The following is a 17631-nucleotide window of genomic DNA, read 5'->3' as shown; positions in this document are numbered from 1 at the left end:
AACACTGTTTCCTAAAGCATCTCCTTTTGGCTGTAGACACAGATGATACTGAAGTATGTTCAGCATTTCTCTGACTTTGCAGAACATTGCTACCTATATTGCATGGACAATAAGCATCAAAACTCAAACACATGCAGATTACATTAAGATTTGTTATTAGTCTATTAGCATTTAAAGGTCTCGGAAATAACACATCTCAATTATAACAGTTTATGGAGTTACATCTACAACTGGAAGATGATGGACAGGCTGGCTGTCTTTTCTGAGCACTCCAGGTAGTGAAAGTAGAAAGTAGACATCTGCTGTTCTTTTAAAAAATGCTGTTGTAGAGATGGTCTATAAACCTCCTGTATCTTCTCTGAACAAAACTGGCGCAGAAATTACAAGCCACAAGTGTGGAGCCCTATGAAAGAAAGCAAAATATGTGCTATTTGGATATAAATGCAATACAGGAAAACAGTTTCTTTTCTGAAAATGAGATATGTCAAGCATTTATTTGTGGTAACAGAATGGGTTTTGCTGTTCTTTTGTATGAGGTGAGGTGAATGTTGGAGTAGTGTCCTGGTTTCGACTGGCAGAGTTCATTTTTTCTCAGCTGGTACAGCTGCTACAGTGCTGTGTTTTGGATTCAGTATGAAAATAATGTTGATAACACACTGATGTTTTAGGTACTGCTAAGTAGTGCTTACCCTAAGTCAAGGACAGTTTCGGTGTCTCATGCGCTGCCAGCAAGCAGGTGCACCGGCAGCCAGGAGGGAGCATAGCTGGAACAGCTGACCCCAGCTGGCCATAGAGCAGCATGCCTAGTGAATAAACTGGGGAGTTACCCAGCAAGGGGGGAACCAATCATGTCTCAGGGGTGGAGTTTGGCGTGACTTGGTGGGTGTTGAGCAAGTGTATTGTGCATCACTGAACCCCCAGGTCTAACTTTGTATTCTCCACCCCATCCCACTGGGGTGGAAGTGAGGGAGTGCCTGTGAGGTGCTTAGTTGCCAGCTCAGCTTAAACCATGGCAAGTAGCTACAGAGATGGGTAGCAAAACAGCTCTTTAAAGTCATATATTTGGTAACATATTTTGGCTCTTAATTTATATGCATTTCTATAATTGTAACAAGAATGGAGCAATTAAGAAACATTTTGTGTAAACATATCCTTGATGCAAATTGCAGTTTGTGGAGTGTTTGAACAATGGCTTTAGGTTCTTCTAAGGCTTTTAATTGCTTCTGAGTAGGAAGGAAGTCTTGTTTTGTCTGGAAGAGGTTAGACATCTTCCAGGTGGGGTGATCAAAATGCTGTGAGACCCATCAGGCAGGCCAGAGCTGGGTTTATACAAGATACTGCATACTCTGGCAAAACACTTAACCCTCCTTAAAGCTAAGGGCACTTCCAGACAGAGCTGTGCTGAGAGTCAGTAGACAGGCATTACTGGATAAATGCCAAGGGCTTTTTCATACCTTCCAAGAAAAACAACTGTCCTCTGATATCCAATCCCTCAAGCTCTCCTTTCTATTTTCCTGGGCTCAGTACTTGCATAAGGGTGGTGTCACAGGGTGGGGATGGGAGGGGTTCAAAGGAGAAGAACTTCGTGCTTCTTGTGTGTTGCAAAACTAGCTTGATGAGTTTAAATTCCCTTACTTGTTTTTGTACCTAAGATTTCACTTTGTGCATTCTTCCTCAAAGCAGCTCAATTTTTCACTACAAACTAATGAGAAAAAGTGGGCTATCAGCCCAGACTTACTTCATCCAGAACCAGGGTATACCTGCATAATGTGTGGAATTAGGGAGTATGAAAGAAGCCTGAATGTCTAGTTTCTGAATAACCTCTCCATTGTACTTCATCTCCACTTATCACATTTAGTATCCAAACCAAGCATGTATTAATACCTGCAGAGGTGGTTTCATCCATGTCATTTCTTTGACTCACCATGCTTTGAAACTTTACAAAAAATCCTTTGACATCTTGTGAAAACTTAAGAATAAAAGTATTTCTATATGTAGAGGGAACTGCATGGAGGAAACATGATTTACTTATCAAGGAGAAGGGCCTGGCACCACTTCAGATTAAACTTCTGCAATAATGAGTGCAGAAAATGGGAAGACGTATACATTTTAAAGTCTAGCTGGTGAATAAATTGTGGTGGCAGTCACAACTGGATTAATGTTGATCTCTTTTGCATGTTGTAGGCATTCTTTCAGAGCAGTGCATTGGAAGCATATCTTGTTTTAGACTAAAGAAATTAACTTCTTGATATGTAATAGCTGCAGAGCAACTTGGGAAACTGGTGATAGATCACAGATGACACAAGGGTGAGGCAGCACAGCCCATAGGGATTATGACATATTGCTGTGAATATTCAAAGCTGCTCTTTCCAAAATAGCAGAATGCTGCTGTACCTAGAAAAGTCAGGAAGGATAACTTTTATTCTGAGAAATACTGATTTGAGAGGGCATTAGGAATTATTTAAAGCTTATTAATTTATTGACCTGTAAGAATGTCTGAACCAAAAAAAGAGCAAGGAAAGTATTTCAGCCTCCAGCCTTTCCTCCTTTCATATAAATTTGGTATCTATCTCTGATCCACCTTTGAGAAATGAGGGGATTTCAGCTGCTTCTGAACAAGACCATAGACCTGAATATCAGAGCAAATAATCAGTAACTTGATTCCTGGTGCAGCTGATCCTTAAATGACTGGTCTGTGTACAACCTAAAAGAAGTCATTTATGACACAAAAAACCTTAATTGACTTTGACCTCTGTTCAAAGATCCTTTTTTTATCAATCCAGTAAATCATACCTGATTAGAATGGAGCTTTCTAAAGTAACTTAATTTATTTCTTCAATAGGAGCATTCATTAAAAGGGGATTAAAAAAATATTCTTCTTTCTCTAATATTTTTGTCCACATCATCCATGTTAGCAGTTGCACCCTTATGGAAGGCAAGGAATTTTATAAACCAGAATTTTGAAAATGTGTGAAGTAGTCTGTGGGAAAGGAAGAGGAGATAGTTGCCTGTTTTAAAGTTTCTGGAGTCTGGCTTCCATTACTAGGGTTCCTGCTGAGGTCTGTTGAGAGCTTCTGCACAGCCAGAAATTACTCTGCAAAGTGCTGAGCTGCTCAGCATAACATGCTCTCAAAATCCATCAGATAATGTGAAGCTGTGTCTGCAGAAAACTATCTTCATCCGTATCCTCCTTATTCTCTTACTGATAGCAATTCTGAAGCTGTATGTTGGGGCATAATGTCACAGACATTTAAATATGGTTTTAAATATGATTTTAAATATTGCCAAATAATTTATGACTGAAAAATATTAGCGATGGCATATAAAAATTAAGAACTCCGACTGAACTTAAGGTATGTATGTCTGGCAAGGAATCTTTAATGTCTTTGGGTAAAGCACTACGGATTTGGAAAAATAAGACTAGCTCCCAAGTCAGACTCTCTCTTATCCAAAAAGCCTGTTGACTGTTTTTGACACAATTTAAAAAAAAAAGAAAAAGGAAACCTAATCTCTGCTAAAAATCTTCTGAGGGGCAATAGCATTTTATGTGATTGGAGATACAATGGAGAACCTTGTGTCGGCAATGCTTTTGGTAACTGGACTTCTTAAATGCCTGCTTTGACCCACAGCTTTTAGGACCAGAGACTCCTACTTTCCAATTAAATTACCCAATATGAAGAGTAAAGATTTTTGACATTAAAAACACTATGTCAACAAAACAAAATTAGAAATTCTCAGACAAATTCTGATGCTGTTTACCTGTAATCCATAAGTGAGGGATATTTTTTGCATATACTGCTTGTAGCTGAATTTCATAATAAATTCAAACAAGCATATGAAACACATGTATCTTTTAATACCTAGAAATGTACTGTTGTTCACAACTATGACATATAATTCTAGTTTAACTTAGCTGCAGTGGTCCCAGTGAAAGCAGAAAAATATTTCACATTTTTGTTGTGAAAGTGTAAGAGACTCTAGAGAAAACAGCAATACCAGCTCAAGTGTTAAAAAAAAAAAGAAAAAAGAAGATGCCACAGGGAGAAAAGCAGTCTTGAGATAACCCTAGGAATGTCATGATTTAGGATAATTCTGTCCCAGTCATTGCAAAAATGTTACACAACTCTTAATTTGTGAATTAATTACTTGTGGGAAATCACTTTTTTCAGATTATAATTGTCACTGTTTCTGTAGGCATAGAGTATATAAAACTCAGTAACTGTCTTTTCATACAGAGGAAAAGATGATCTTCATTCTTAAACTTTTTTTTTGTTGTTTTATGCAGAGAATAACATCTCTTTTTGATACAGAAAGCCGGAAATGTCACTATCCTGCCATATCTTACTCTTCATACAACTTTGAATATTTCCTTTTGGATAATTTCCACCAGTAGTTTCCAAAGGTTGTGCAGTAAGGAATTTGGTCGGATAAAGCTGTAAGAAATGTTCCAAATTAATGGTTTGTATGACAGTACCAAAACCCTATTCTTTCCAGCCAAAATATAAACCCTTGAGTAACCGTAAGTCATCATCCGACTAGTCCTGAGCTGCTTTAATCAAAGAACTCTTCATAGTTTTATTTTTTGAAAGGTTAATAAAGCCCCACATAAACTCCTAATATGAATTTAAAATGGGTTAGAAAAGTTCATCCTCTCCCCAAATCCTTTCCATTATGGTTATTTGCCTTAGCCAGCTGTTACTTACAGAACTTCTTTAGTATTCAGATTTCTCTCTAGTTAGTTCAGATGAATGAATTAGACTTCATTACACGTATTTTACTATGGTTTGTATAAACACAACAAAAAAAAAAAAGAAAAAAGTCAAAGACTCTAATGATTTATTTACATTTTCTTTGTAAATTGTGGCTGTATTCAGTACTTCTGAATACAGATAATTGAACATTATCTGTACAATAATGGGGGAAAAAGGAAATGGTACCTTACAGGCAATTTGTGCCTTCATTTTATTCATGAGCAGGATACTTTGATCAAATTTCTTCACTATTCTGTTGTGTATCCTAAGAGAAAAAGTGTTTCAAGCCTTCTTTGACAATAATTAAACATATTCAAGAACTGATATGTTTTGTAAAAATCCTGAAGCTGTTCATATTTATGAAAGACGTACTATACAGTAAGTGGGGATAAAATCAAAATTAGTAAAATCAGTTTTTATTGAGAGACAAGGCTTGATTGTAAGTTGAGCAGCACAAACATGTTTGACCATAGCTTTAAATTGTCTGTGTTCTCTGTGGTCTCATGGAAAAGCGGGAGTTCACTAGTTTGCCTGTCTGTCTTGGGAATTTGATCTCATGGGGCTTGAAGTAAAGATCTTTTTCAACTTAAGGCACAGTGAAGCCTTTGGCAGCCCTACATTTGCACATTTATATTTAATTTATATGAAATTAATGAGAAATCACAGAAACTGTACTCATACTTTGATACAGTGATTGACCAATGGGTCCTGTCTGGACACAGTCAAATAGTGAGGGTAATCCTCCTCATTGGTAAAGTGAGGGCAGGAAGAAACTGCAAGAGCAATAAGCCACACCTATTTAGATCTGTTCAGCTGAACCATTTGAATCATTCAAAACATAACTAGTTGATGCTGTTTCAGGGAAAAGTATCAGCTTTGATCTCGTCACTGTTCTGTTGGTCAAACTGTAAGAATGGTCTATTCTTCAGCTTTTGTGGGGACAAAATAATGAAAACAGATATTTTGGAACAGTAATGCAGAATAAAAAGCTACAATTATTTTGATAAAGTAAATGAAGCTCTCCTGAAGTCACACATTTTCCATGCAGATAGTTTGGAAGCTGTCAAGAGTGTCCTGAAAATGTAAAATGATGTTTCCTATTTGCGGTTGAACCATCCTTCCAGCAAGTACTTTGCAAAATATTTAAATAACAAGTAGACATGAAAACAGTTCAAGTCAACTTACTTTAAATGTTTAACTACCTTTGTTGCTATTTTCACCACTTAGTGCCTTTTCTTTGTCTTATGTATGTATGTGTGTAGGTAGGTAGGTAGGTATGTGTGTATGTATATATATATATATGAATGTTAAATGTTATTTCTTAATATCTTCCTAAAAATGGAATCTAGGATATTTTTAACAATTTAGTCTTTGAAAATCTGTGATGTAATTTTGGTTCTCACTTTTGTATTTTCTGAACTTTTTCAGTGTGACACATTACCTGCATCAGTATTACTGGTTTGGGTCAGAATTGCTCTAAGATACAAATGATACCAAAAAAGGGAAAACCTACTCATTTTTGCTACGCAGTAACCATATATACAGTCATGAATATACTGTGTTACAAAGAGTAGCTGAATCTCCTTGCAGTGATATGTCCAGTTTGCTGGATAACCGAAGACCAACTTCATTTGTATAAAGTGAGAAACATTGCTGTTTGCCAACCTCTTACTATTCAGTGCTGCGTCTTGGTACAAATAAAAGTGGGTATGTGTGTCCTGTAGTCTCCAAGAGCACTACAAAAGCGTCCATAAATTAGGGGTAAGAGCAGCGCAGTGCAATTACAGCAGCAGGGTTCGTTTCTCACATCAATTTTGTAATCAGATTTCTGAACTGGCTATGCTGGAGGCAGTTTCAGTTCTGTATAAGATCATGAGCTGTACATCTCTTTAAGATCTCACTTTGTATTTTATCTCTCAGGTTGGTACAAGAGGATGTGGGAATGGACATCCCCTTAGCTGAGGGTGTACTAAGCCCCAGTTCAACAGAGATGAGACCTGGTGAGAGAAGCTCTTGCTCGTTTTCTTAATTCTATCTTATTACTGTGGCGTTTAATTATGCAGTGAGAATGATGTTTCTATGCTGATAAAGAATCAGTTCAGTGTTAAAAAGAAAAAAGCATTGAGTTTGCTTTATTTAATCAGTTTTCTCCTTCACTTGAGAAATAATAATTATAGTGTGACATTTTCTCTTGGGCATTGTTACCACTTGTTTAGCCCTTCTAGAGGTTTAATAGTCTATATTATTTATTTTATAATTGACTACTGTCTAAGTGAACTAAGTTAGACAGAACAACTTGAAATGTACCATACATGGCAGAGGCAAGGAGCAAAGGTATATCTTTTGTCTTGTTGAGTACTACTTCTATTTAAGACTGATTAAGAGACTCAGAGACTTTTTTATTTGTTATTGTATTGAGAAAGATACTATATAGCTAAAGCTAAAGACATAAGTATTTCCAAATCAACACCGAGTGCATAAGAAAATAAATATTTACAATGGCTTTTGACTCATACAAATTTTCCCAGGACTTGGCACCGTCTTGATTCATAATTCAAATGATTTGTATTTGCCCTTTAAATTCGTAAACATCATGGGTCAGAGCATGTTCAAAACCTGTTTTTTGTCTGATGATGGCGAAAGAGTGAATCTGGTTTTAGCATAATTTAAGAGCTCTGCGCTACATTTGCCACTCCTGTAGATTCTTGTTTAATTTCATTAAACATTATTGTTAATCTCTGTGTTTTGTGTTAGATGGTCTTAAATGTCATGGTGTTACTAGAATTGATCTGTCCCAGTGTGTTGAAAGGCAGTTTTTGAGTACCTGGAAGATTAATTGTATGTAGAGTAGATAAAGTTCTTTTTCTCTTTATTTTTTTTTTCCTTTTATTCAGAACCTCCCAATTCTCTTGATCTTAATGGTTCCCAACCCAGAAGGATCAAGCTCACTGCTCCAAACATCAATCTCTCATTGGACCAGAGTGAAGGGTCTGTACTTTCTGATGATAATTTGGATACACCCGATGAAATAGACATTAATGTAGATGACCTTGACACTCCTGATGAAGCAGATTCTTTTGAATACACTGGACAAGGTAATATTCTAGACTGTAAATGCAGAGTTCATCTCTGTTTCTTTTTTTACGACTCACATGCTCAGTTTCATGTCTTCCAGATTATCAGTATGGTTAAAGCATTTGAGAGTTAATGCTAGGCATCCAGGTATTTTTACTGTCTGCTATTTTTTAACCTTTAATATTCCTCCTGTGTTAAGTATTATCCTTCTATTTATTCAGAGTGCAGAAAGAAATAGTACAGCTGAGTTAATAAAGTAAGAGCAGCTACCTAGGGAGAATCAGGTTCAAAGTCCTGTCTTTGTCCAATGCCATAGGACTTGTCCAAAAACAATTGTTCAAAAAGCAGAAAGCAGCTGCCTGTTGCTGCAGAGAATGCTGTAGCTAACTGCAGCTTCTTGCAGCTCTGGCCAGCTCTAGGTGGCAGTTACATTGGTCATATTTAGGAATATAACTTTGTGCAAAATATATTGGCTGCACCAAACATCTGTAAGTGAGGTAGACAAAATGTGCTGAGAGGTCTTTTGTTAGGAGGAAAAGGTCTGCTTTTTATTCCCACGATTGGAAAGCTGAGATAGGGAAGGTGTGTGCATGGCATGATAAGCCAGCTCAGGTGGTGGAACAACAGAATTCCTCATTTCACTAATTTAAATGTCCTTTCTCAGCAGGGGTAGCTATACAGCATAGATGCACCCTGAAGTGTGCAGTGGATACTTCCTTCTTCCTTCATGTATTAATGATTTTCTCTCATAGACATATGATGTAAAGGTTTTACTCAGTTTACTTAGTTTCATGACGTACGAAATATGGTGTTTCCTATTCCTTGCTAGTACCTTATAAAACGTAAAACATATAAGAACTGTAATCGCTGAAGTAAATACAAACAGATCATAAGCTATTTGAGGGGAAAATAAGTGTGAACATTTTACAACCGAGAGCAGAAAGAAACTTCAAAAATGGATCAGTATTAAAAATGCCCTAGGGTATATCACCGTGTCCTGCAGCTGTAGGGAGGAGGAGAGAAGATCCAGCAGGCAGGAATTGTGCAGCAAGATTGATTTATTTAATTATTTTACAAACTCTTTTATAGACTTTTTTCTTCATAGTCTAATTGGACAAGGATCAGCCACCCCTTGGGGTGATTGGCTAAAATCCTAAACATCCATTGTCAAAATATTTTTCTACTATACCATAAACAAGACTTTTCAAGGTTACAGGTGTTTCACTGTTTACAGAACTCTGCTACTATCTTTTGTGAGAGAGAAAGATCTCTCACGGACTTAGAAAATAGCAAGAAAACTCTTGCTAGCAGCATTTTTGTATCCACAGATCAGCTTAAACTGAATTTTCCCATGCATTTACTTTCCCTAATGCTGGTGAATTTGCTGGAGCATACAAGAACAGTTGCATCATTTTAAGTGGTATTGCCAAAGAGGCATTACTGTGTACTCAATCATGCATAAGGGTCTCTAATGTTACTTCTCATTAAGAGGCCGATTTCCTTATGGGTAGATGCAGAGTGTGGTGATGAGTTGCTTGATGGTTGGAAGATTTTATAGCAAAGGTTGAAACTAACATGCACACACACAGGATCACATGCTTAGACTGTTGTGACTACCATGTGAGAGAAAAAGTCTCTGTCTGCAGTAGAACAGATTTCGCCTTTAAGTCCTCAAGTAATTAAATTCAACTCTGGTGATTTTGGTAGCAGTTGTATTGATGGCAGGCATTTCCTCCCACTGGTTTTCTGCTGCTTTCTAAATGTGGTGATTTGTTCAGTTCTTAAAGTTGGACCAATTTCCCCAGACTCCTAAGTGAAGAGCTCAAGGTCCCTCTGGTTTTGGTGACATTTATGCAGTTGCATAGTTAAGTTTTTAGATACTTAATAATAAAAATGTCTTCCATTGAGATGAGCCATAAAAAGAGTAGAAAAGACAAAAAAAATTTCAACATATTCTCAAAATAAGCCAGCAATAAAAGAAGTTGACTATATGTAATGTTAATCTCATAGCTAAGATTATAGTCATAAGAACTAGTTCAGAATGTCTTGTTTGCATGTTAAATAGCCTTTGTTATCTTTGTACTCCTGTACTCTACTGTTAGCTGTTATGCACTCTGATGTTACCAGAAATCTCCCACAGTTCAATGTTTCTAACTGCTGCCAAACCCAGGAAAGTAAATATTGAGAAAATATAGCTGCTGAGACGAGAGAGAACAGTGATTTTTATCATGATCAGACTGTCAATGGTCCCTTTGAACTACAAAAGGCAACTGAGAAAAGCAAAACTGTTTCCGTGGTTCAGGGGTCCACCTCATCACTGACAAATGTCTCCATATTACAAGAAATACTGAAAACCGTTTGCTCAAAAGAATGGTGAAGAAGAATCATCACAACTACAATATGCATGAAAATAGATGAGAGCAGAAATACTAAAGTACTTGTCTTAAAGTAGCACCTGACTTGTTTAGAGATTGGTTGATCATCAGTTTCACAGGGTGGGGGTTGTTTCTCACTAATACCATACATTCCAACATTCTCTTTCAGAAGCCATGCCAGTTTCTGAAATGAGCTTTTTATGATTATTGCTTTAGATTACGTAAAAATTGCATTTCTGAAAACCATATATGAGTATCAGAGAAGGCCTGCTCTCAAATCAGCACTATTTATAAAGCAAGACTGTTTATTGTTTTTTCTGAAGGTACTTATTTCCTTTCTAAATTGCACACTGATGCGTCTTTCTCTGCAAAATCAACACTCTAGGCAATAAGGGAGAGCTACTTCATCAGCAAGAGGCAATCTAGTACCATTTCTATTAAAAAATAGGTCATGCATCCAATTTCAATATTGTAAGTTTTATCAGGATCTTGGTAATTTTTCATCGTCTACAGTTTCACCAACCAAAAAAAATTACCAAACCCTAAATACAATTTCAGCATTGGTCTGCCAGGTGCCTAGCCCAGCCTCTTTTCATTAAACTTTGTTCTGCCAGCTATGCTTTTCTGCTTCAGTCATGTTCTTTCCACTTTATGAAGAATCAACTGATCAGACATTCTTCCTAGGCTGTGCTTATAATCCCATCTGTCTATTCTAAAAGTACCTGCATGATAGTGTCCTGTGGAGACCCTGTATCCTTACAGGAATGGGCTGCCCTGCAGCAGCCTATCAGAGTTTGCATAGCTTGACTGTCCGCATGTAATTTTCATATTGTTACCAACAGCACCTTTGCAAAACCGACAACATACAAAACTGCATTAAGATACCTAGGTTTGGAGGTAGTGGGGTTATGCATTTTTTAAGCTTATTCCCAGTGTCATGGAATATGTGGTATTTCAAAGCTGAATGCAATTGTTAGACATCACGAGCATTATGCCCTGAGAAAGGCATGAATATATTCTTCATTTCCTCAGTATACAATCTGCTGAGCAGTAAGTGTTAAACCAATTTGAAATATTATACTTGAAAAAAACCCAGCTTTTGTCAGACTGTCCTTTTTTCCATTCTTAGATCTTCTCAAATGCAGTTTATTTGGAGTTCTTAAGGAAAAAAGGCTTACTTGGTCACATTATATGTGCACGTGTATGTATTTCTTGCTTTTCCATCCCTTTTTCCACCATTAATACAACTTTATTTGAATATCTTTTTAACTCAATGGCTGGTTAGACAGTGAGGTAAAAAGTGAAATATTCCTCTTTTCTTTAAAGATCCCATCAGGCAGGAAGTAGGTAAAGCAGAGAATTGTTTGTAGACTCAGCTTTTGTTGCACATAAGAGAATCTACTCAGAGAGGAGCACCTTCTGCCAGTATAATTCCCTAATAGTACTTTGTATTAGAGACAGAAAATACAAGACAGGCAGCAGTAAGAAATTCAGACTTCGTTGGTCCTAGTGTAGCAATGAATATGTGCTCAACTTATATTTTTTAGAAGCTTTTTTTGTGTGCTTAGAGAAAGTTGCTGTTTCTAACAGATTTGGTGTGAAATTATTGATAGGATTTAATGGAGGAGTCAGTTTTACAAATCATTAGTTAGTACATGTATGTATATGTGCCTGTAGCTTCTATGTAGATCTATGTAGTATATATACAGTATAATATCATATTCCTGATTTAATAGATAATTTATTTAATTCTTATGATAAACTAGTATGTTTTAAGGATGATATACTTCGATTTGTGAATAGTTCAAGAAGCAGCATTTACCAAAGAGGCACATCTGTAGATAACCCAGTACACAGAAGGTTTTGAGGGCACCTATGAAACATTGTGTTCTTTATTTCTTGTCAATTGAAATTGCTTTAGTTTATTCTTAATTCTCATAGATCTCTTTAGTATTTTCAGATAGGATGCCTGCAGCTTTTTACATACACATGTGTATGTCATTATGTATCTTACTGTATCTGTTTACTGTTACCTCACTTACTGACTTGCAATTCAAATTCTGCCCTTATGGCTGCAGAGCCAGAATAATGCTTTAAAAAGAACAGTTTACTTCAAATATGTGTCATGCATAAAATTTACAGGATCTTTACTATGAAGGTAAATTAATAATATGCACACAGAAGCACAAAGCAAAGGGGCTTCAGCAAGAATAGTACAAGAGAGGGAATTTTTTTTTTCCCATGGAAAACCCACTATGTTTTAACAATAACTGGAGAGGGATATTAAATAATTCCAGCTGTGGACATGACTATTCATCTCACTTTCTCTGTAAACAGCTGTTAAATTTGAAAAACTGAAATCCATTTAAATTTATTGTTAAGAGCAATCTCATCAATGTGCAATGAAAATGTAGATTTTATTAATGACTTCACAGGTTTTTTTGAAACTAAGAGTATTTAGCAGAGAGACTTTATGGTCAGCCATACAGTTAATTTTTTGTGGTCATTGTGTCTGCAGACTCCATGTCCACGTTCTATCTAGTGTGCTCATAGAACAGGTCAGGGTGCCTGGCTGCTCTGTACTTCACAGCAGGAGAGAGCTATTTAACCTCAGTATTTAACCTCAGTCCTAGGGGGAGTTACCTGGGGGGGGGGAGGGTGTAACTACTGTGTTTGTATGAGGAGTCAGTATTACTGAATCAGATGAAGATGAGTGTTCTTCATATTTGCTGATAGTGGATGTAAAGAGATTGAAGACAAACTGCAAAAAAGTTGAGAAGCTATAGCTTTCTGGTAGTTCCGTTCTAGACAGGAAGTATTGCTATTTTCACATTTATTTTGGGGGGGTTTTAGCATAGTTCTCATACCTTCAACACAGATTTCAGAAGGCCTACCATGCAGTAACTCTAGTGAGCAGCTGCTCAATTTTACCAACTGGATGCAAAAATCCCGTGGTGGTATTCTGCATAGTGATAATTGCTGTTGTTCTTTTTATGTTCACAATAAGGAAATGTCTTAAAAAAATGGAAACTTCTTATTTACTGACTGTCAGATGATCACATTCTGCTCTTACTTATACCAGTACTGTAAAAATTCAGGTAATTTCAGTCATCCATCTCAACTATATGTAAAAGCAAAAATATTTAGATCTTTAACAGGAAGAGGTAATATATACAGTTTTACTTTTCAGAAGAGCAGACTGCTGCTAAGGATGCTTCCCAGGAGGAGTCTGAATCAATTCCTGAGTACACTGCTGAAGAGGAGCGAGAGGACAACAGGTTATGGAGAACGGTGGTTATTGGAGAACAGGAACAGAGAATTGATATGAGAGTCATTGAACCATACAAAAAGGTCATTTCACATGGAGGTAGGAGAAGGTTTAAGCATTTTTTTAAATTGATGTAAAAGATTTATGCCTTATTGATCATGATTTATTTTTAATTTTGTTCCATTATCATGTGGACAAGGGGAGAGAGAATTTATTTTTCAGCCTTGGCTGAAATCAACGGGGCTTTCAGTTCAATATGGCAATGACTAATACGAATTTTAAATTCAAAGCTGTTTTGGAAGCAGTATAGTGGACATACATGTGTCAGGAACAATCTGGTCCTGACAACAGCCTGCAGGCTAAAACTGTCTTGAACAAGGAAAAAGGCTTTTGACCTACAGCAAAATAAGATTCTTAAAACTATGTTTGGTGGGTTTTGACAAAACCTTTTGCGAAGTATAATGCTCTGTGATTTGCTGAATGATGTATGTGGCTGCACAGATCTAAACAAGTAGAGTGGCAAAAGAAAGAAGATAGTTTTCCCTGGGGCTTCCATTCATCTGGCTACTTGCCTTATGTTATTTTTCTGCCATTTATAGTTGTCAGCAGCGTTTTACTAGGAACTGGTTTATGGGACTTTTTACATAATTTATTAATGATTATCAAATAACATACCAAAGAAAACATTTAAAGCAGGAAAATGACCCCATGTGCTTGCTATATTTTCTCATTTGCTTCCCAACTTCCTTAGAGAATTTATAGTTTCGGTGTTACTACTATACTTCTGTATAAATTAATTCAAATGGATAAATATTACTACAGATGTTGAAGGAAGAAAATGAAATAAGGCTTTCTAAGTGCCTTTTCCTTGGTGTCTCAGGTTTGAATTATCTTTGGATGCTATATATTTTGCTATCTGTTAAGCAAGGTATTAGGTTGAGTTGTTTTATTCCTGCAAAAACTGAGGCAGGCAATTTAGCATCCCAGAGGGAAGATTCATGAGTTTATATCAGGATGCTTTTGTCACAGTGTTGTTGATTTGCAGCATCAGTTAAAGATATTAAAATATTGAAGTTAAAATATTTTTAGCATTGAGCCTCTAGCTGGTAAAATTACATAAATAAATTATGGTTAATTTTTACATTTAAAGCAGCTAAATGCTAGCCTACAGGTATTCATGGTGGCCAGCATACAGAAGGTTTAATCAGAATTAATAAAGATGTTTAAGCCTTCAAGCATTTTTCCAGTACAACACTACCATCAAAGATTTATGAATGTGATGACACCTCAGACACAGTTTAGCAAACATACACAGATGGCTTAATTTAGGAAACAAACACAAAATTATTTTGGGGCCTTGCTAATGTTGTTTATTTATATATTTTTGTCTGCTGTAAACTATTCAATATGCATTTGCTGTAAAAACTTGTGTATTTCCTACTAGATGTTGATGTATATGTTTGTATCAGCTTTTGTGAAAAATTAATGTTTAATGGGAGACTAGGTAATTCAGCTCAACTCTCAGTAAGAAATAATTTGAACTCAAATTTTACATCTCTGACATTTTTTAGATAACTCAAATGTAAGATAAAGAGCATTAAGTTTTCTTTACTTTTGAAACGATGCTTGTCAATAGCATTAGTCATTGTAAAACAAACAGTGTGAGGTGTAAGAATAAGTTTCAGCCTGCCACTGCCTAAACTGGAAATGTTTCCTGATATCTAGACAAATCAAAGTAAGTTAACGACTGGATTAAATTCTGAGTTTATGAAATGGCAGATTGAAGACAAAGGAACAAAATAATTTTGTTGCATCTATCGTGGAAAACTGGACAGCTTGAACAGTTTCTACATTATGGTAGCAAGGCCCATTCCATATGAAATTCCCTTTGGCAATACTTTAGTGGAGCATTTAGAGGGCCAGATTTACTTCAATCTCAAAAGTAATAATAGGTTCTGACTAAAATTAGTCAATTGGAAGTCAAGTCAAGCATCTCTTGATGATTCAGAGGTCTACTGAACATTCTTCCCCGCCAAATGACAGATAACAGCAAGTGCAGAATCTAGGTGGTAGCCACAAAATAGGAAAGAGGAGAGTAGATTTGGCAGTGATTGTCTTCAACATATGCTGATGAAGAAACTTTTAGAGATCTTTCTCTTTGCTTAGACTAACTGAGATTTAGGGCGAATGGATTTTACTGGCTTTTAGTGATGAATTAAAATGCACTTTTCCCTAGGGTGAAGATTCCTTCTCTTCAAGAAGTGTGTGAGGAAAAAATGGCTTAGATTTATCTGTGGATTTTTCTTCTGTGTGTTGTTAGTTAGCATCTGCACATAATTGTTATGCTTTCCATGAACTGCAAACTGTGCTGTGTAATTTAGTGGGCGCACCTGCCATAATGTGCTCTTCCTGCCAAATTCCTGTGCCAGCTGGACAGATTGCTTTATGGCAGCATGATATAAAGTCTTTTAAAGTTTTATTAAATTTATGGAAGGAAGGAAATGTCCTCCCTATTTCCGTATTTGTAAACCTGAGGGGGAGAGAAATACTGCTTTTTCCTGTTGTTTAAACCCAGCTGGCAACTAAGCCCCACACAGCCACTCACTCCCACATGGTGAATCAGAAGAGTAAGACTGAGTAAACTCTCGGGATGAGATAAGGACAGTTTAATATGTAAAGCAAAACCTGTGCACACAAGCAAAGCAAAACAAGAAATTCATTCACCACTTCCCAAGGACAGGCATGTGCTCAGCCATCTCCAGGAGACCAGGGCCTCATGACACATAACAGTGATTTGGGAAGATCAAGGCCGTCACTGCAAATGTCCCCTCCTGTTTCCTCCTTCTTCACCTCCTGAGCATGACGCCATATGGTCTGGAATATCGGCGTGGTCAGTTGGGGTTGGCTGTCTTGGCAGTGTCCCCTTCCCCTTCCAACTTCTTGTGCATCCTCTGCCTGCTCTCTGAGTCGTGGGGGGCAGTATGAAAAGCAGAAAAGGCCTTGGTCCTTTGTGAGCACTGCGCAGCAGTAACACAAACATCTCTATATTATCAACCATCTGATTTCAATGCAAATCAAAGCCACAGCCCCATACGTGCCACTGTGAAGAAAATTAACTTTCTTCCAGCCAAAACCAGCACAGTTCCAAATAATCTAGCTGAATAATAATTTGTACTGAAAACAGGACTGGCATCCCATGAGCACTTTAGTTAGGCTTGGCTATTGCTCTCTAGTATCCAGAAAGCACTGCAAAAGCCTTAAAATCTCCTCGTGGAAAGGTTGTTTAAGTGGTAGTATTTTAATACTACCTTTAATAGTATCCTTTAATTTTTGTCCGGAGCATGTTCCTGAGGGGAATTGAAGTTTCTTTCACAAATATTATCGTCTCTCCCTCATTGTCAGTTTTTTCTAGACTTGAAAGGTTTTTGAATGTTCTCTGAGTATATCTGTCTTCTGTCTCTCTGCACTGCTAGTGCTGTTTACCTACAATTCCTACAGCATCTTTATAAATTACCTCCAGATTGCATGTATCCTTTAAGCAAAACTTTCAACTGAAACACAGGAGTATTTTTTATTTATTTGTAATGATAAATACAGAAAATCCATAGCAGCTGCAAAAGATTGTGGAGAAGATCAAACAACATTAATCCATCATGAAAAAGAAACATTTTCTTTTGGATTATAAGCAGCTGTGCTGGGCCCTGGAATGGTAGTGCTACAGCTTTGAAGATTTACAGCTATCATTAGGCAGTGATGGAGCCCAGAGAATGCCAGTATTGGACAACTGGAGTATCCAAGGTTAAAAAGTAATTTATACTAAACTTGCAACAAAGATCCCTGGGAGCTTTTAAGGGATAGTGGAGTGTAGTCATAATTTTAATATTCTAAAGCTATTGGAGCTGCACAGGCCAACTGAGATTGGACTGCAAGGCTTTATGAAACGTAATTCAAACGATGCAGGACAACAGATGTAGGATATTTTCTTTAGCCCCTTATTCTGCAGTCTGAGTTGACCATTCAGTATGTGATTGCCACAGAGCTGCAATGAATGAGAAGTAGAAGCCTTAGAAGGCTTTTTTGCTATAAAAAAGTTTACTAGTGGTTGTGCTATGTGTGTTTTTTGAGAATTCAGCTTAACTGACTGTCCAACTTCCTTATCACT

The 17631-nt window shown here is 36.8% G+C and overlaps 1 protein-coding gene across 6 annotated transcripts in view; it reads left to right on the top strand.

The window, feature by feature from the left end:
- PRUNE2 (prune homolog 2 with BCH domain) overlaps window positions 1-17631 on the top strand; it is a 137357-nt gene that overhangs the window by 101732 nt on the left and 17994 nt on the right. For all 6 annotated transcript variants that reach the window (XM_069000932.1, XM_069000937.1, XM_069000934.1 and 3 more), the window contains 3 exons: window positions 6672-6751; window positions 7646-7846; window positions 13392-13568. In XM_069000932.1, the coding sequence (XP_068857033.1) occupies window positions 6672-6751; window positions 7646-7846; window positions 13392-13568 (458 nt within the window). The remainder of the gene's footprint in view (window positions 1-6671; window positions 6752-7645; window positions 7847-13391; window positions 13569-17631) is intronic.

This window comes from Aphelocoma coerulescens (assembly GCF_041296385.1).
Source record: "Aphelocoma coerulescens isolate FSJ_1873_10779 chromosome Z unlocalized genomic scaffold, UR_Acoe_1.0 ChrZ, whole genome shotgun sequence".
Taxonomy (NCBI): domain Eukaryota; kingdom Metazoa; phylum Chordata; class Aves; order Passeriformes; family Corvidae; genus Aphelocoma; species Aphelocoma coerulescens.
Note: the sequence above shows the minus strand (reverse complement) of the source record. Positions and strands in the feature narration are given on the sequence as shown.